The sequence below is a fragment of the Dendrobates tinctorius genome, unplaced genomic scaffold (genome assembly GCF_039654945.1).
Source record: "Dendrobates tinctorius isolate UK_male_01 unplaced genomic scaffold, ASM3965494v1 ptg000035l, whole genome shotgun sequence".
NCBI classification, from domain to species: Eukaryota; Metazoa; Chordata; class Amphibia; order Anura; family Dendrobatidae; genus Dendrobates; species Dendrobates tinctorius.
This window is the reverse complement of record NW_027361703.1, coordinates 54601520-54622743: the sequence shown is the minus strand read 5'-3', so window position 1 is coordinate 54622743 and position 21224 is coordinate 54601520. Positions and strand designations below refer to the sequence as shown.

The following is a 21224-nucleotide window of genomic DNA, read 5'->3' as shown; positions in this document are numbered from 1 at the left end:
CATAAAGTGTTAAGAGGTTAATCTCTGTGGAAATTAGATGCACTATGATGAAGAGACCCTGTTAATATCAGAGGTAGCAGATGAGAATATAGTATAGGTCAAGTGTGCTTTGGATTCCAGTGACGGTCAATCAGGAGTCACTATGCAGCATGGGTAATCCTTGTTATCTACAATCTATGTCAGCTTCTTGTTCTCCCTTGTCAAGTATAAGATGCATACAAATGGCAGCTGTTTTAAAAAGAGTTTCAGTAAGACAGCATCTTATACATGTGGCTGTTAATACTGGCATCTGTATGGTTACACATTTCCAAAAAATATATATATAAATTTATTTGGTTTAACTGAAAATAAAAACCCTCAATATTAGCTGGTTGTTTATGCTAGACGCTAAGGCTAGGTATCTACAAGGCATTTTTGCTGCATTTTTTTTGCTGCATTTTTTTCCTGCAGAAAATAAACTGGATTTATAGTACCAGCAAAAGCTTTGAAACTTCAGAAATCTCATGAACAAGCAGCTTTTTTTTCCTGAATGAATTTGAGCATTTTAACTTTTTAAACTCTCCAGCGTTTTTACAGTATTTATTCCTCCATAGAAAGCAATGAGAAAAAAAACAGTAAAAATTTAGTCAAAAGTGCCGTTATTTGCTGATTCTTATACGCTGTGTTCTAGAAAAAAATGCACAAACGATATGTTGTGACCATTGTTCTTCTAAGGAAATACAGTGACGTGAAAACGTAAACAACAGAGTACAAATGAAGACACTAATTGGTAACAATATGTATTTGATAAATTAACTTGTATATCAATTGTCCTGACAAAAAATTACTTCTGTCAGCCATCTATAATATATCCGTGGTAGTGTCACTCTGTCTGAAGCCTTTATCGACTCGCAAGCGCGACGCGTCTGCGCAGTCTACTCCAGGCAGAATGAGGCATCCAGCGGTAAGAGGAGTGTGTATGGCGCCGGTGATGGATTTACACTTACACACTGCATGCCATTATGACCGGCGCCGTACTTACCTGACTGGGAGGAGCGTTGCCACGGCACTACTCTTCAGCCGCAGTGCGCGTGGGAATCGCGCATGCGCATAGCGCTCTCCGGCGCCATTTTACTGAAGACACATTTGCAGTGTGAGGGTACCATACATACCAGGATAGGGATCAGGGATACCATGCATACCAAGATAGGGATGAGGGGTGCCATGCATACCAGGACAGGAAGGGGGTAGCACATACCAGGATGGGAGACCATATACCAATAAAAATGAGCGCCACCCGGGCGTAGAATGGGTTCATAGCTAGTAGTCTATAATAATATTTGTTTAATTGATAAAACTTCAAAGGTTTTAAAGAAACTCATGACATATCCATAAAACACAATACCGTTCTAGCCTGTTGGTGACATGCCATTGTTGATCATCAATCATAGCATATATTGTGAGCTTTTCACAGCATATATTTTAAATACAAACAAATTATGCCTGTGATTAGAAGCATGAATCAGATTGTGGAGGAGATTGTCTATATTCAAAAATGTACTTCCATATCCAATCATATTTTTTTCAAGCTATCTTATACGTTTGCAAATCAATCAGAATATTTCCATATCTCATCAGTTTTTTTATACATTATAGTAATATGAGGATTGCCATTATCAATATTATTGGAATATTTAACTACTTTAAGACCACCCATAAACTAAACATCTAAGGGGTTCTCACTCAAATATGGAGTGATATTATGGTGCAGATGTGGGAGCAGGGAGACAGCTATTAGACACAGCTAGGCTACCTACAGAGAAGATAGACCTGATTTATTGTTATGTGTACCTACCTTCTAGATCGCTGTATACACAGTGCTTAACAAGCATCATCTATACAGATTAGGAAGCACTTGCTGTAGTTCCTCCTCTGGACCCAGAGATCATGTGATCTCTAGATGGAGTAAAGGAACCGGAGCTGCTGAATCCTTGGAAGCCCAATCAGCACTGCTATACAAAGAGGAGACTAATTTTCTCCTGTAACTGTAGTTAATATATTAGCCTCAGTTAAAGTGGAAATCAGCAGTAAAACAAATGTGTTCAAATGCCCCACTAAAGGTCAACATGATAAAATAAATAAGCATAATAAAATGTATCTATCTCCAAACTTCCCTGGTGATATGAAGCCAGAGCGGTCAACCAAAGATGAGGAGGGGTGGCAATAGAAGGATGCATAGAAGACTGGAAGGTGTATTTAAATGACTGGCTCTTCCATGAAGCACCAAGCAGTGGGACTAAAGGGGGTTTTACACATAGCGATATCGCTAGCAATATCGCTAAAACGTCACTGATTTTGTGACGTTATAGCGATATTGCTAGCGATATCGCTATGTGTGATACTTACCTCCAACCGGCTCCCCCGCTGTCCATCGCTGATCGTGCGAGAATGTCCGGCTCCATTTCTCGTCGTCAGCTTCCTGCTGGGCTTCCTGCTGTGACGACGAGCGACGCGTGGAGGCGGGCGGGAGGACGTCAGGATCGCTGTGTGTGAAAGGTGAGTATCGTGCGCTGCGTCGCTGCTGCATCGCTGTGAGATCTTTCTGTGTGAAAGCTCACTAGCGATCATTTAGCGATGCACCAGCGATCCTGACCGGGTCGGATCGCTGGTGCATCGCTAAATGTAAAAGGGCCTTTAGTTTGAACAGTCATCTTGTGCTGATAGTCCCTTTAAATGTGCATGTGCAATAAAACCCGAAATTGTGTCCTGTCATAAACTGTTTAAAGGGAACCTGTTAAATTAAAAACAAAACAACTGGTGGTACTTACCTGTGCAGTAATTCAATTATATGTGTGGCTCCATGGGAAAAATCTCCCCAATGACTGGAATCGAGTGACTGCAAGGAGAATGTACCTAAATTTTTTTCCTGCAGCAATATTACTGGTGCTGCACATTTCTAAAGCAGTATTTACCTACAGGTTACCTCTGTGGATGCAGTTAAATATATAGGATTTTTTTTTTGCTCACAGGTTCCCTGAATCCACTTACTGCCACAGTAAATTTTCATTTTTTGCTTTTATATTTTCTTCCTTTATCTTTTCAACAGTCATAACTTTATTTTTCTCTCCATATTCCTATATGGGGGCTTGATTTTGTGGAGTAAGTTTTAGTTTCGGGTGCATACTACATTTTGATTGCTTTTTATTGCATGTTTTCGTGGTGCGATGATCAAAACGGCAATTTTGGCATGTCAGCGTGCGCCTGTAAAGAGCCTGTCACGCTAAGCGATATCGCTAGCAATATCGTTATAACATCACTGGTTTTTGTGACGTTATAGCGATATTGCTAGCGATATCGCTATGTGGTGATACTTACCTCCGACCGCTCCCCCGCTGGTTATATCTGATCGCGCGAGAACGTCCTGGGCAGTTTCTCTTTGTCAGCTTCCTGCTGCGACGACGCGTGGACGCGGGCGGGAGGACGTCAGGATCGCCTCGTCTGACAGGTAAGTAGCGCCCCCCGACCCCTGCGATGTCGCTGGTGAGAACTGCCTGTGTGGCAGCTCACTAGCGACCACTTAGCGATGTACCAGCGATCCTGACCGCGTCATATCGCTGGTACATCTCTAAATGTGACAGTACCTTAACAGTTAATTTATCTGCTCTCACTCAATCCAGCTTTCAACCTCCTGTTTTAGGCTATAAAGTGAGCATAAATCACTCTCCGACACATTCTGCACACCATGATTTCTTAACTCACTGCCACCACTCAACCAACACACAGGATGATGAGTCCCTAAAATATGTTATTGTCAGACAATCAAAAATTCACAAACACTCTCAAAGGCTATGGATTTTTTTAGCGAATACAAGGGTCAAACTTAATAAAGATTTTAAGCTATAATATAAAAATATACAGTGCTTACAATACATATATAAAAAGGTAAAATAAAACAGCACACAAATATGCAAAACATTTATAAAGTAAAAAGGGAGAAATACAGTTGTGGCCAAAAGTATTGACACCCCTGCAATTTTGTCAGATAATACTCAGTTTCTGCCTGAAAATTATTGCAAACACAAATTCTTTATTATTATCTTCATTTAATTTGTCTTAAATGAAAAATCACAAAAATAATTGTCCTAAAGCCAAATTGGATATAATTCCACACCAAACATAAAAAAGAGGGTGGACAAAAGTATTGGCACTGTTCGAAAAATCATGTGATGCTTCTCTAATTTGTGTAATTAACAGCACCTGTAACTTACCTGTGGCACCTAACAGGTGTTGGCAATAACTAAATCACACTTGCAGCCAGTTGACATGGATTTAAGTTGACTCAACCTCTGTCCTGTGTACTTGTGTGTACCACATTGAGCATGGAGAAAAGAAAGAAGACCAAAGAACTGTCTGAGGACTTGAGAAACCAAATTGTGAGGAAGCATGAGCAATCTCAAGGCTACAAGTCCAGCTCCAAAGACCTGAATGTTCCTGTGTCTATCGTGCGCAGTGTCATCAATAAGTTTAAAGCCCATGGCACTGTGGCTAACCTCCCTAGATGTGGACGGAAAAGAAAAATTGACAAGACATTTCAACGCAAGATTGTGCGGATGTTGGATAAAAAACCTCAACTAACATCCAAACAAGTTCAAGCTGCCCTGCAGTCCGAGGGTACGACAGTGTCAACCCGTACTATCCGTCGGCATCTGAACGAAAAGGGAATGTATGGTAGGAGACTCAGGAAGACCCCACTTCTTACCCTGAGACATAAAAAAGCCTGGCAGGAGTTTGCCAAAACTTACCTGAAAAAGCCTGAAACGTTTTGGAAGAATGTTCTCTGGTCAGATGAGACAAAAGTAGAGCTTTTTGGGCAAAGGCATCAACCTAGAGTTTACAGGAGGAAAAAAGAGGCATTCAAAGAAAAAGACACGGTCCCTACAGTCAAACATGGCGGAGGTTCCCTGATGTTTTGGGGTTGCTTTGCTGCCTCTGGCACTGGACTGCTTGACCGTGTGCATGGCATTATAAAGTCTGAAGACTACCAACAAATTTTGCAGCATAATGTAGGGCCCAGTGTGAGAAAGCTAGGTCTCCCTCAGAGGTCATGGGTCTTCCAGCAGGACAATGACTCAAAACACACTTCAAAAAGCACTAGAAAATGGTTTGAGAGAAAGCACTGGAGACTTCTAAGGTGGCCAGCAATGAGTCCAGACCTGAATCCCATAGAACACCTGTGGATAGATCTAAAATGACAGTTTGGAGAAGGCACCCTTCTAATATCAGGGAGCTGGAGCAGTGTGCCAAAGAAGAATGGTCTAAAATTCCAGCAGAGCATTGTAAGAAACTCATTGATGGTCACCGGAAGTGGTTGGTCGCAGTTATTTTGGCTAAAGGTTGTGCAACCAAGTATTAGGCTGAGGGTGCCAATACTTTTGTAGGGCCCATTTTTGGAGTTTTGTGTGAAATGATCAATGTTTTGCCTCATTCTCTTTTGTGTTTTTTCATTTAAGACAAATTAAATGAAGATAATACCAAAGAATTTGTGTTTGCAATCATTTTCAGGAAGAAACTGAGTATTATCTGACAAAATTGCAGGGGTGTCAATACTTTTGGCCACAACTGTAACAGAAATATCTAAATGTTTCCGTCTACAGTTATCTTCTGTTTTCCTTGAGGGAAGGAGAAGTGAATTATGGATCGCATCAGCCTCCTTGGTGTCTCTAACGTGAACACCTTCTCTTTGTGCCAACCAGCTTTATATAGTCCTGACCATAGGCTAATATTTACAGGATAACCCAAATTAGCTCCTTTAAAAGATTCCGTTTGTGAATGGATGATGAGTTAAACTTTGGCATTTCAAATATCCTGTGTCCTCCCCTTCTCTCTTTACAGACAATAGGAAATATAATTCCTAGCTACAAACCATCTGCCAGCACTTTGAAGCTGCCATGCTTTACACCTCTAGCATTCTCCCAGGAGACCCCCTGTGGTCGAGTTCCTGCAATAAGAGTAGGCAGATGCTATATGCAGGGAAAAAATGTGGATGCAGCCTTAACCATTTGATCTACTGACATTATAGTCTATCTTACAATTATACACTTCCTTCACATGGCATTTAATTTTTTAAATTTTGAATGACACCAATGATTTTATGATACATCATTTTGTGGAATATAGAATGAAAATCGTGAAAAAATAAAAATGCAATTCTGAGAGAGTTTTTTTTTGTGGTAATTTTGATTACAAAGATACCAAACGTGTCCAGTTTTTATTATGTATTATAGTGGTGAAAAAAAATCTGAAATTCTTACTTGTGTTGCCATTTTCTGAGACCTTTACATTTTGCCATTGATTGAGCTGTACGAGGGTTTGTTTTTGCGGGTCAAGCAAGCATTTTTATTGGTACTATTTTGGGGAACATGCAATGTTTTTATCGCTTTTTATTGAATTTTGTTGCCAAGATGCAAACACCAAACATTGGCCACTCTGACATTTTAATTATTTTATTTGGCGCTACTTAGTTTCCCGAACAGGTTAAGTAATTTTATATTTTATTGGACTTTTATGGATGCAGCAATACCAAATATGCTTCATGAAGAGTTATTCACTGCACTCATGTCATACATCTTCATCCCAGATTTCTATTCATTAGCTCCGTAAACAGAGATCTGCTACAGGCAGATACTGGATATGGTGCAGGCTCAGCTCCTGATCCCGCTCCATACAAACTGCATCCAATTTGTTCCATACACGTACTGAAGATGTCAGGAAGGGTTAAGTATCTGTGTTTAGAACACATCTGTTAATCTACTCTTTGTTAATGTTATGTTTAGTATTTCTCTCTTATATTTTGTAACGCAGCATGCTATACACACTGACATTGCCATTGGCTAGTGATGCTCTACGTTTTCTCCATCTGCATATATTGCTCCATCCACCCCATTGATCTCAGTATGTTACAAGGCCTATGGTTTTCACAGATGCTTTTAGGAGTCTTTCACTCAATTTTAGATAGTGTACTGAGAATCTGTAACATGTAGGACATGACAAGTTGATGCAGCTAGAAGTATTTTGGGTGTCTTTTGCTTCTGTTTTGGATAGTGATAGTCTAAGTAGAAGATATTTCTGGATATAAGATACAGAGGTCAATCATCTTGTATTAAAAATGACTCCTTTTATCATGTGTGATATTTATGTAATATTCAGCTATTTTGTATTTGTGGTAATCTGTTGAAATCCATACATTTTTGCTTCCTTCATTGCATTATTAGATGTGAAGCCAGTTATTGTAAATGTGTATCATTACCTAATCAGCTGTAATAATGTAGGCCATTGCATATTGCATAGACTGTATATTCTAAGATGCACATCTTGCACCAGCTTTCTTCCGACATCATTATCAGTCACTGCTGGAGGTTTTCAGCACCCGCATCACTTGTTTCACAGCCAAAGCTGCTTCCAATCTCCAGCTGTTAATAAAGACATAAAGCTGACATAAGTGGCATTGCTGTTAAAAATTGATAGAAAACAGAATTACGGACAATGTATAACGATTTATTTTTCCTGAGAAAGCGGTTTTCCTTGCTTCATTTTATGACTTGTACTATTTATCCATTAGTGAATGTACATTTAATTGTTGATGGATAATCCTCATGACTTATCACGAGTTGTACTGAAGCCAGGGGTTGCCCTTAGCAATCTCCATCAATGTAACATAACAAGAATCCTTGTATAAAACATGTTCCTTAAAGACTATGGACACTTGATGTGGAGAAATTATTTTTTTTTTTACATGTTAGCTGTTTTCTTTAGTTTAAAAAAGTCAGTATAGGATTCAGTATGCAGTCTTTATTTCTTTATTCATTTTCAGATCCAAGTTTTCGATTATAGGCCATATGTGAAGTCTTTGTATATCAAGGGTGATACTGTCTTCATTACCTTTTCTATCAATACAACTTCTATTCTGCACTTATTTACTTGTCATATGCTTTCCTCATTTTTAGCATTTATTTATCTGCTTGCACTGAGACCATATATGCTTTCTCCACTCTCCGCACTGTGGAGATGTTGGTGCATCCTCCTCCCTGCAGGTATTTATAACACTAAGAAAAGGACAAGAAAGCAGAGAGCCAGCAGGAGCCATTTTTGCAGAGCAGTCAGCTAGATTAAGGACTTACAGATACTCTGCAGCAACAAATTGACATAATAAAATTGCATGACTTTCAGATAGCAAGCAAATGAACAATAAAATAAATAAATCTTTATTTTTATATAGCGCTAACATATTCTGCAGCGCTTTACAGTTTGCACACATTTTCATCACTGTCCCCGGTGGGGCTCACAATCTATATTAACAGCATCTATGAAAATGTGAAGCCGTTACAGAATAACTGTGCTTTAGAGTAGCTTTTCAGAATAAGCCATCCTGTGTGTGTGCATGAGGAATAACACCATTTCTTGCAAGTATGTAACTTATAGCGTGCATTCTCACCAGTTTTCTCCTGTCTCTGCTTCATCTGTAATTTGCAGTCCACTGAGAGCTGGGGTAGTGGGGAGACGAGCTGCAGTACTCCCTCTCATAGACAGTACAGCAAATAGAGAGGAATGTGTACTCTTCATTCACTTTGTAGCTCAGAGACCAGGTGCAACAAGATGAAGGACATTACACAGTAGTACTGAGCTGTCTTGATCTGAATCAGCTCTGATGTGAGGTGAAACACTTGTTACAAAGCTCTGCGCAATGTATTTTGTCTCTCTCCCTGTTCCATTCCCTGCTCTTCCCCTGTTGCTTTTCCATAGAGTAATAATAGGCCATGTCACATGACACCTGCAGTCCGTTTTCATTGAGCAACATGGCCTTGAATTTTTTTTTTAAGTGGATGACAAGTTCAGGAGGGGGGAGGGTAAGGGTACCATTACACTAAGCGATGCACCAGCGATCCCGACAACGATATGGATCGCTGGTGCATCGACAAGTGGTCACTAGTGAGCTGCCACACAGGCAGATCTCACCAGCAACATAGCAGCGGTCGGGGGTCGCTACTTACCTGTCAGACGTGGCGATCCTGACGTCCTCCCGCCCGCATCCATGCGTCGCTCGTCGGCGCCACAGGAAACCCAGCAGGAAGCGCCCGACGAGAAATGGTCCAGGACGTTCTCACACGATCAGCGATAACCAGCGGGGGAGCCGGTCACAGCTAAGTATCAGACATAGCGATATCGCTGCTGTGTCACAAAACCAGTGATGTTTCAGCGATATTGCTAACAATCGCGCTGTGTGTAATGGGGGCTTAAGACTTGTTTGATAAGTGGGGAAGGAAGCTAATTTTTCTGATAAGATACATTACAAATGTTCTTATAATAGCCTTTACTATTGTTTTATGCAAAGTTTATTGAAAGCACAGTTACTTTTTAAATGGCACAAGTTTGTTTTCATCTATAATTTAAAAGGAACACCATGCAAACCTGGCGTAGGCGACCTGTGCAGTCATGCTCTAAACAGGGGCTTCCAGTACTACCCCATCCCAAAGGCCCTCCTAAGACTGAATTTTAACATCTGTGAAAACACAAACCATGCTCGAATCATAGGCATATATGAAAGTTGGATCACCGAGTCTCCTGATTTGAGCTGGTCTTGGTCTTTATTTCAGTGATGTGTTAAACCAGCCTAAATGTTTGGGAGAACTCGAATGCCTTTAAATTGGATCTGTCATCATATTTCGTAATACAAAGTGTGTCCATTATTAAATCACTATTAGATTTGATGAGACTGGTTTTCTTTTACAATTCATGTCAGTATGGCTGCATAATTTAATTTTAAAACTAGCATTTTATCAGTTGTACAGCTATAAAATCAGCTAGTATCATAAGTCCAAATGCATTCTCTACCGGCCCACAAGCCTGACTGGTAGCTGCAGCTTGTACTGATCAGACTGAGATCTCAGCAGCAGAAGGGATGCTAATGCTGTCAATCAGTGTAGGTGGGCAGAGGATCAGCAGCAGCAACAGGAAGGAAAGACCCTAAAGAACTGTCCATCAAACTAAATTGGTGGTAATTGGGTTAAAACTATGGATTATACAGCTATTTTAAATGGATTTTCAAAGTAAGCACATCATCCTTTTCAAGTCTAATAGAATTTTTTACTAATATATGCAGTTTGTTTTTATTGTGATGTCTTGTGACAGATCCACTTTAGATGATGATCTTTATTTCACATCTAAACAGTACTGTTCAAAGGTTTTAGACCAGTGTGGAAAAAATGCTGCAAAGTAAAAATGCTTTTAAAAAATAGAAGTGTTAATAGATTGTTTGTCAATTAATAAAATGCAAAGTGTGGAACTGCATTTCACAAATGCAGTTGAGGATTTGGTCAAGATTAATGGTGTCCTCAATGCTGAGGAATGTACAAGCAAATGCAGTACAAGGACCCCAAACATACAGCCAATGTCATTAACAACTATCCTTAGCATAAAGAAAAACAAGGAGTCCTGGAAGTGATGATACAGAGCCCTGATCGCAACATCATTGAGTCTGTCTGGGCTTCCATGATGAAACAGAAGTATTTGCCCATGTCTAGATCCACAGAAGATCTGTGGTTAGTTCTCCAAGATGTTTCAGACTACCTTCCTAACAAGTTCCTTCAAAATCCTATTTCAAATGTACATGGAAGAACTGATGCTTTGATGCTGTTTTGAAGGCAAAGTGTTGTCACTGCAAATATTGATTTGGTTTTTAGCATTTTGTTAATTGATAAGCATAAACTAACTAAATTATATTCATACCTTGCAGTAATTTCTCCATAGCTGCCTAAAACTTTGCAGAGTACTTTGTGCATGTTTGTGTGCACAAATATATATGGTATATAGATATATAGTTTTATGTAATTGTGGATTTTTTTTTAAAGGCTCACTGCCTGAGCCAAAATGTTATATACTATGGGCATGGAATAAATTCACTTTTTGTATTTTTACGAGGCTACAGAGTGCGGCTTTTCTTTTAATTGATAGATGTATTATCTATCTATATCTGTCATATCCCGTTCTGCTTTCTTACAGAACACAATAACTGCATACCTCATGTTGACCCAAGTTTCTTAATTTAATAGTGACACTTCAGCATCGTTAGTTAATTAATAACCACACCAACTCATGCCGTGTGTGTGTGTATATATATATATATATTTATATATATATATATATATATATATATATATACGCACACTTGTGTGTGTTTTTATGCTTTTAGATGCATATACAGCTCTGGCAAAAATTAAGACTTTCAAATGTTCAGTTTACCTGATTTTTCTCTTCATCTATATATTTTTGAGTAAAATGTAAATTGTTCTTTTAGTCTATAAACTTCTGACATGTCTCCAAATTTCCAAGCAATAAATTTAGTATTTTTTTTCTGACAAAGAAAAATGGTCAAAATTAAAAAAAAAAAAAAGTGCTTTCAGACCTCAAATATTGCAAAGAAAACAAGTTCATAATCATTTAGAAACAACAATTCTAATGTTTTAACTCAGGAACAGTTCTGAAATCAATATTTTGTGGAATAACCATGATTTTTTAAAAACAGCTTTCATTCGTATTGGCATGCTTGCCATCGGTCTTTCACACTGCTTTTGGCTCAAAAATTAAAATTTAAGCAGTTCTTCTTTGTTTGATGGCTTGTGACTATCCATCATCCTCTTGATTACATTCCCGAGGTTTTCAGTGGGGTTCAGATCTGGAGAATGGGCTGCCCATGACAGGGTTTTGATGTGGTGGTCTCTTAATTTTTTCATATATACATGTATTTTTCATATATACAGTGGGAAAAAAAGTCTTTAGTCAGCCACCAATTGTGCAAGTTCTCCAACTTGCCTGTAATTGATATCATAGGGTAGACCACAACTATGAAAGTCAAAATGCGAAAAATCCAGAAAATCACCTTGCCTGATTTGACAAGATTTATTTTTCAAATTATGGTGGAAAATAAGTATTTGGTCATTAACAAAAGTTCATCTCAATATTTTGTTTCATATCCTTTGTTGGCAATGACAGAGGTCAAACGTTTTCTGTCAGCCTTCACAAGGTTGGCACACACTATGGGAGGTATGCAGATCCCCTCTAGAGCTGTGATGTTTTGGGCCTGTGACTTGGCAACACAGACTTTCAAATCCCTCCAAAGGTTTTCTATGGGGTAGAGTTCTGGAGAGTGGCTAGGCCACTCCAGGACCTTCATATGCTTCTTACGAAGCCACTGCTTTGTTGCCTTGGCAGTGTTCTTGGGATCATTATCATGCTGAAAGACTAATCCATGTTTCATCTTCATTGCCTTTGCTGATGGAAGGAGGTTTGCACTCAAAATCACACATTACATGGCCCCATTCATTCTTTCTTGTACACGGATCAGTTGTCCTGGTCCCTTTGCAGAGAAACAGCCCCAAAGCATGCTTCACAGTAGGTATGGTGTTCCTTGGATGCAACTCAACATTCTGTCTCCTCCAAACAAGACGAGTTTTGTTTCTACCAAAGTTCTGCTTTGCTTTCATCAGACCATATGACATTCTCCCAATACTCTTCTGGATAATCCAAATGCTCTCTGGCAAACTTCAGACAGACCCAGACATGTACTGGCTTAAGAAGATGGACACGTCTGGCACTGCAGAATTTGAGTCCCTGGTGGCGTAGTGTGTTACTGATGGTAAACTTTGTTACGGTGGTCCCAGCTCTATGCAGGTCATTCACTAGGTCCCCTTTTGTGGTACTGGGATTTTTGCACACCATTCTTGTGATCATTTTGACCCCACGGTGTGAGATCTTGCGTGGAGCCCCAGATCGAGGGAGATTATCAGTGGTCTTGTATGTCTTCCATTTTCTTATTATTGCTCCCACAGTTCATTTCATCACACCTAGCTGTTTGCCTATTGCAGATTCAGTCTTCCCAGCCTGGTGCAGGGCTTTTGTTTCTGGTGTCCTTCGGCAGCTCTTTGGTCTTCTTCACCATAGTGGAGTTTGGAGTGTGACTGAGGTTGTGGACAGGTGTCTTTTATACTAACTACAAGTTCAAACAGGTGTCATTTTTACAGTTTGTGAGTGGAGGACAGAGGAGCCTCTTAAAGAAGAAGTTACAGGTCTGTGAGAGCCAGAAATCTTGCATGTTTTTAGGTGACCAAATACTTATTTTTCACCATAATTTGAAAAATAAATCTTGCCAACTCAGACAAGGTGATTTTCTTGATATGTTTCCTCAATTTTGATTCTCATAGTTGTGGTCTACCTATGTTGTCAATTACAGGCCTCAAGTGGGTCAACTTGCACAAATGGTGGCTGACTAAATACTTTTTTCCCCACTGTGTGTATGTATATATATATATATATATATATATATATATATATGTATGTATAATTTGTTTTCCAGTAATTTGTACATTTGTTATTTAATTGCTGGCACATTTTGACCACACGTGACCCCGCATAGAATCGTATATCAGCTGCACGCTATAATGTACTCGCTGGCACAGTATGAGTTGGCGTAGTTATTAATTAACTGATGGTGGTAAAGTGTCATTTCACTAAATTAAGAAACTTGTGTCAACAAGAGGCATGCAATTATTGTGCTCTGTAAGAAAGCAGCAGAACGGGATATGACAGATGTGTTATATAGTTGTCAGGGTACAAATTTCAATTGTAAAAATATAAACGTATTCTTTATAAACTAAAAATAAGCTTGCATCTGAAGACGTGTGTTGTTTTATTGCCATTTACCTCCTTATATCTATAATAATAGCATATGTTAACGTCTATTCATTAACACAATACCGTATAGTAAATATACTGAAGTCCACCGAGATCAATGCAGCTTCATACACTCGTCTTTTTACTACAATCTGAACAGTTTTTCTTTAGAAGATCATGATAATTTTGTAAAACTCTCCCTTAAAATCATGGTCAACTTTTTTTCTGTGCTTAAACTGCCCTCAAAGGTTGATACATAAACTGAAACTGTTTCTAAACATGGACCTAAGCACTAAATCTGATATAGGCAAACTGCAGACATCACTTATAAAATGTTGCTTGCTATATGCAAGTGTCTGATGTCTAGGTCAGCAACAGTCAAGAAGTCTGTTCTCCAACACCATCCATCCTGGCTTGATGAAGCATCATTCTGTTGGAGGCTGCCAGGTCGATGGCTTCAGCCTCTCCTGGTCAATTTTTTGACTCTTGGTATGTTTGAAGTTTTGTATTATTAAATGCTACCATAATTATGCCAAGGACATACTTTATGGAGCTACACATCTGTGAAGTATAGACCTGACAGTGGCCAAAGTCTGAATGCTGTGACATCCGATTACAAAAGGCTCATTGTAAAAAATATATATATATATTTATATTGCCAGTGACTTGCTGTGTAGGAAACTGCAGACTTCTGTGCTTTGCTTTACAGTTAAATAAATGGTACGTAGAAGCATAACTACTAAACAGGTATATTAGGATTGCTTTCATGTACGGCAGGTCCTTGGTCTTTGAAAATCAAATGTCTTGGTATTGTAAGCCTAAAGCTGTGTGTATGAGGTACACTATAATAGACGTCATCATTTGGATCATTGATCCGATCACCTAGAAGTCTCTTTAGCGCTTTTGTTTCTGAAATCACAAGTAAGCGACGCCTGCACCCAGCTAACATATCAATCAGCTTGTTGCTTTACAAAGGTTAGTAGGTCCTGCCAAAGAGATTTCTTCATCTTTTGTCCTGCCTATAATTGAGGTGACCATAAAAGCAGTCTGAAATGTAGTTAGCAGATTTTATTTTCAGGCTCCTGCCTTACCATCTTCAAAGGTCAAACAAATAGAATTTTCATCTCTTTAACATTTTATAAGACAGAGGTCTGGACAGTTTCATTCACCCTTTATCTACTGAACTTGGATCCCTAAATTAGATTTTGAAATTGAGTGTGTAGCTTAGTCAGTAAGTTACCATAATGCCGGAGCACTGCATTCAACCCCAGAACTATAGAGGTCATAGCAATATAAAGTGAAATGGATTGAAAACGAAACTCTGAAGAAAAAAAAAAGAGAGAAAAGTTATTTCTTATCTGGTTTTAGCAAAGTGAGCATAGATTTTCAAAATCATTCAATTGTAGACTGAAATTATAGTGGAAATAAGAACTGTAAAGCATATAATATAGAAACAGATGACTTCCATTCATATCTTCACTGGTGTAGGCAAATGACGCAAGTCACTGGGAACAATGTATTGTATTTTATAATACAAATCTTGTCAATTTAAGAGAAACTTAATGTGAAGTCCCAGCATTCGATCACATTAGAACTTTAGCAGACTACGTAATAGTATTGAGGACACTGGGGGATTTCAGTTTCCCAGTTCTTTTCCCGCAAACACTTCTGCAAGCAAAGGTTGTGGTAGAACATGTACTACTCTGGATTGTTCTAGTAACTGGAGGTTGGTGTAACGTTCACGGCCTGTAGAGATGCAAGACACATTGCATCTAGTGGGCTACAAAATTATTGTAGAATACCATAGTGCTTTACGCCATGAATATAGTGCAGAGTTCTATGATCAGCACACATCATACATGGTGTAGACACCTTACCATCAATAAAACTTACTACATGTGATTGTCAACCTGTTTCTACCTCTCCAGGATCTTATTGCCTCTCTAGTTGCAATAATTATACACACAGAATTGGACATAGAGAAAATACTACATAACTTTTAGCAAACCATAACATTTGTTGTAAAGTCTCTGAACCTATGATGCTGCAGATTTTTCAGGGGCAAATTCTCAGTTCAACAGAGTAACAGTTAAGTGGTTGAGAACAAACATTCTTATCCTCACACCAAAAATATTTTCCTGACGAAATTTTTTTCTTTATTTTACTCACTTCACAAATTCGCCGCAAATCTGGCATGGAATACTTCCAAATTTTTCTGCAAATTTGATCAAAATATCTGCAGAGGATTTGGTAAAGATATCACATATTTGTAGACTTTACTCTTAGGCTATGTGCACGCATTGCGAATTTGCTTGCAGCCATTTCAGCACTGTTTCTGCATCTCTGCAGAAAACGCAGTGGAAAATCTGCGCTTTTTTCTGCGTTTTTGTTGTGGAATTTCATGCGGTATTTCATGTGTTTTTGTAAATCCATAGAGCTAAATAAAGATATATTTTTTTGAAAAAAAAGTGATGTAATTTTGTTCAACCTCTTCTTTTTCATTTTCCATTGAAGACCATAATATCATTACATACCATGTTCAAATTTACAATGTCTACAAAAACAAATATAAGTGAATAAATATATATATAATGTGTGTAATACCCAGCCCGAGTTTTAGTAATGAGTAGATGTCAGCCAAATACCCTCATAAAAAAGGTACATAAAGAGTTAAATAAAGACACACACACGATCTGCGTGAAACGCAATATCTGTTTATTTTTCAAAAAAATTAAACAAAATTGCGTGGGCTGCCGCATAGTTTTTATAATCAGCAGAGGGAAAGCCCGACGACTGAGGGCTGATGTTAATATTCTGGCAAGGAGCCAATAGCCATAAAGGTTCCCAGGCTATTAGTATCAGCTCACAGCTGTTTGCTTAGCCTTTACTGGCTAGTATACAGGGGAACCCCAGAAAAAAAAATTGACATGGGGGTCCCCCTTTAAATTTGAACTAGTAAAGGCTAGGCAGATGACTGCGGGCTGATATTAATAGCCTGGGAAGGGGCCATGGATATTGGCACTCCACCCAGGCTAAAAACATCAATTCTCAGCCACCCCAGAAATGGCGCATCTTACAGATGTGCCAATTCTGGCACTTAGTCTCACTCTTCCCACTTGACCTGTAGCGGTGGCAAGTGGGGTTCATATGCGTGGGGTTGATGTCACCTTTGTATTGTCAGGTGACATCAAGCCCACAGGTTAGTAATGGAGAGGCATCTATAAGACACCTTTCCATTACTAATCTTATAGTTTATATGGTAAATAAACACACAGCCAGAATAAAGTCCTTTATTTGAAATAATCACACAGACTCCTTTATTGAATCTTAATTAACCATACTTACTGAACGTGTAATTCCCAACACCCTCTTCTCCTGCAACAAAAATAAAATATTAAACCAACATATAATACTATCCTGTCCAACGTAGTCCATTTAATACCGAGTGTCCCACATCGTTTCACCCGGCCACCGGCGATTCACTGACAGGAGGTAATTGCTCCTGCAGTGTATCACATCGCTGCCGTGAGAGTTCACCGGAGTTCATCAGCTCCAGTACTCTTACTTACGGCACTATCGCTGTGTGAGAACTTCCTCATGCACCAGTGCCGTAAGTGAGAGCAGCGGAGCTGATGTACTCCGTGAGCTCTCATGGTGGCTCAATGACACACTGCGGGAACGATTACCTCCTGTCAGTTTATCACCGGCGGCCGACGTGGGACACTCGGTATTAAATGGACATCGTCAGACAGGGAGTATATGTTGATTTATTATTTTTGATTGATTGCAGGAGAAACCGGCCTCAGGATTTAGGTGTTTGGTGAGTATGTATATTGTATGTGATTATGTCAGTCTTTTGATTTTTTTTTTTATAATTGAACTCAGGTGCCAGATGATGAGGCTATTCTCCCATTATCGGCTCATGCTGTCTCTGTTATTCATGGGAGTAGTAGTCCCATCAGAAAATGCCAAATTACAATCACTGTGGGCTGTTTGTTGCTACAGATTTGACTGACTCACTGGAAGTTAATGGGCGAAAAATGCTGCAGATCCGCAAAAAGAATTGACATGTTGTGGAAAATTAAATGCTGCTAATCAGGATGGAAATTTCCACAGCATGTGCACAATTCAAGAATGCCATTATTTAACATTGCTTAAGTAATCCATTGCATTTTTGGAGCATTTCCACACTGAAAAAATGCTGCGGAAATGCAACTGTTAAAGGGGCGGGTAACACAGCAGAAACAACTGAAATTACAGTTATCAATGGTGTAACTCTCCCTGCACCTCTGTTGAGGTCCGATATTGACTATTAACACCAAACTCTACTATTAATAATTAATATCCACTTAGTAATGCCTAAGCGTGATCTTTCCCTATATTATATACTGAGACAAAAGTGTATCAATAAAGGATATTTATTACACACAAGTCTACAGTCTGTTACATACATATATATTTATACCCAAGCTGGCGACAATAAATACATATATATATAATATAATTATATATATATAATACACAAACACTGATACTACAACTCTAATATAGTAATATCACAACAATATAACACAGTAAAAACCCACGATTAACTGCCCGAATTACCCAAATCACGCATGCCCTCCCAACTATGGCCCACTATCCATAAGGCCTAAGATGAGTACAGGGCCTAGTGAGAAAAGGTTACAGATACTACTTAGGCCTGTTTCACACTTACATTGTCGGCGGTCAGCTGAAATCCGCCAAAGGAGAAAAACAACTGATCCGTCATAGTTCAGTGATGTACGGATGACAGCGGACCACGTTGTAGTACGGATCCGTGTAAGATGGAAAGCGGTGTGATTTAAAGTGACCGCGGCCTTCCATGATATCGCCACAATCTCGCGGGCCTCCAAGATATCGCAGGCCGAGAGAGAGAGATCGGCTCCCGGAATGCCATTGCCATTGGTTAAAAACGCTCCCGGAGACAACCTTCCGGGCATGCGCAGTTAAAAATAGCCGACCGTCAACCAAAAAAAAGTTGCAGTGTCCGCCCGGGAGCCGCTAAAATTCTCACGGATCCGTCAAAAAAACGGACCCAACGGACGACCATCAGTCAAAATCCGCCACTAATGCAAATCAATGGGGGGAAAATGATCCGCCCACAAATGGGTGGATCAGTTTTCTTCAAAAAGTGGCGGATTTTGACTGATGTCAAAAAACTGAAGTGTGAAAGAGGCCTTAGACATCCATGTGTGTGTACATCATCATCCCAGGAGCAAGAGAGGGCAAGTGCTACAGCCACTTGTTTTTTTATATACAGTCCGGCAGGCTTCTGCGTGCACATGTATCCCTGCTCATTCTCAGCAGTAAGGTTCTTTGCTGTCCAGAACATTTGCATTGATATAATCCTATCAGAGCAAATGTCCAGCAAAAAGCTTTTGTCCAAACAATGAATGTCTCAGAACCCTTGTTTTGAGGAGATGCCATGTGCCTAATCTAGCATGGTTAATTAACATGTAAGATGCTATCAGATGGACAACTGTCTGTCTTCTTTGATATGCCCAGACTGGACATTCTGGTTTAGGGAACAATATAGATATGAGCACCTTCATTTGTGTGGAGTGAAAAACATTCTGTTGCATTATGTGTGTATGTAGGTATGTGTATATATCTCAAATTTACAATAAATACATTTATTGGGGCACTTCCCTTCTACAGCAAGAATTCAGTATTATGCCACTAGCCTGGTTTTCTTCTAGTAACCCATTGCATGCTATATTTGATTTTTTTTTAAGGTTAGGTAGACTTTATTTTGTAGTCGATCAGGACCAACACTATTGGATGTCGTTTGTTTTTTTCTAAGATCAAACAAATGGTGCGAGTACTGTATGTAAATGCATGTCTGCCTGAACTCAACTATATGGAGGCATTTCTTTTACAAAACTGTCTTCTTTATATCTTGCAGGGGTTGTTGATGCTTTTGCAGAATCTGCCAACAGTCCACTGGGGGAATGAAGATATCAGCATTCTCTTAGCTGAAGCCTATAGACTAAAATTTGCATTTGCAGATGCCCCAAATCACTACAAGAAATAACATAATTCAACATGTGCAACTTTTTGAGAGTCTCCCTCCTTATTAATGATTTATATGAATATATAAATATTATAAATACTTTATTTCGTCCTTTTTTTATCACAGTGCGTAAATTTACAGGAATCAACATGAAAACATTAGATGTCCGTTCTTCTGTGGATTATACTATGAAATGAACATGCCATATACCAAAGAAGGATATTTTTAATTGTATTTACAGGGTAGGCGTAGGAGTTATGACATCATCCCGCTTGTGATTCAGATCATCACGACAGATGTGATGAGAATTATTTTGATAGGTTTGTCAAATTTGAACTAGACCTACACATCTTCAAATCTTTGTATTTCTGAGAATAACTATTTGGAACTTGTGAAATGTACAGTACAGTAAGCATTAAAATTCTCATAATATATTAACCACATCGTTTCTTGGGTTTTAATTCATCCTTTAATTTCCCCTAATATTGATGATCGCTGAGGTCCTCATCCAAACATTTTAATAGGCATTTGCTTTATTATGAGGGTCAATAATGTAGTAGTACCAAACATATTCTCTCCAATGCTTCTTCATGTTGAATTCCATTTCACAGGTGCAGACTTCTGGACCCCGTTTCTGCTCTATATGGCTAGAATGAAGCCAGTCACACATGGATTCACTATTGTATACTTACAGGGAAGAAAAAAGTCTACTTTAAATTAAAATTCATCATAAAGGAAGAATCGGAAAGAAAAATGTTTTGGTATCTGCTTTTTGATGGACTTCCAATGAATGGCAGCTTTGGGGAGAAGCTGTGTTACGGTTCTCAAATAATGCGATGTCTTATTATATGGTGTCATGGTCGATTTATTGAATTGCTTTATTATGAGCTATAGTATGAGATTTTTTGATATTTTACTGTACAGAAAACAGAATACTATGCGGAATAATCATCTAAAAAGCCATCTGATATGATGTGGAGTATTATTCTGCAACAGTAACACCTTTGTGATGTCTTCATTTCCTATTTTGTGATATATTCACGTTGTGAATTGTCAGTAACAATAGTATAGTATACTTTGTTTGCGTGAGCATCTAACTGTATGTTAATTCTTTCATGACATTGTGATTTTTCATTTTAATTTTTTCCAACTCTTCTTCAAAGAGCCATAACTTTATTTTTATCTTTCCATTAATATGGCCGTATATGGGATTTATTTTTGCGGGACAAGTTGTACTTTTTATTGACACCATTCATTCTACCACATAGTGTGCTAGAAAAAAAATTCCAAATGTGTTGAAACTGCAAAAAAAAGCCCTGCAATTTCACAATTGTTTTGGGTTTTTTTTATTTACCATATTCACTATACAGTAAAACTGACCTGGCAATATGATTCTCTAGGTGAGTATGAATATGCAGATAGTAACCCCTTCATGACCGGATGTATTTTTACATTTTGGTTTTTTGAT

The 21224-nt window shown here is 38.7% G+C and overlaps 1 protein-coding gene across 3 annotated transcripts in view; it reads left to right on the top strand.

Moving 5' to 3' along the window:
• Positions 1–20194, top strand: part of TBC1D22A (TBC1 domain family member 22A) — a 792012-nt gene extending 771818 nt beyond the window's left edge. For all 3 annotated transcript variants that reach the window (XM_073573492.1, XM_073573494.1, XM_073573493.1), the window contains exon 13: positions 19649–20194. In XM_073573492.1, the coding sequence (XP_073429593.1) occupies positions 19649–19777 (129 nt within the window). In that variant the 3' untranslated portion in view covers positions 19778–20194. The remainder of the gene's footprint in view (positions 1–19648) is intronic.
• The last annotated feature ends 1030 nt before the right edge of the window (positions 20195–21224 follow it).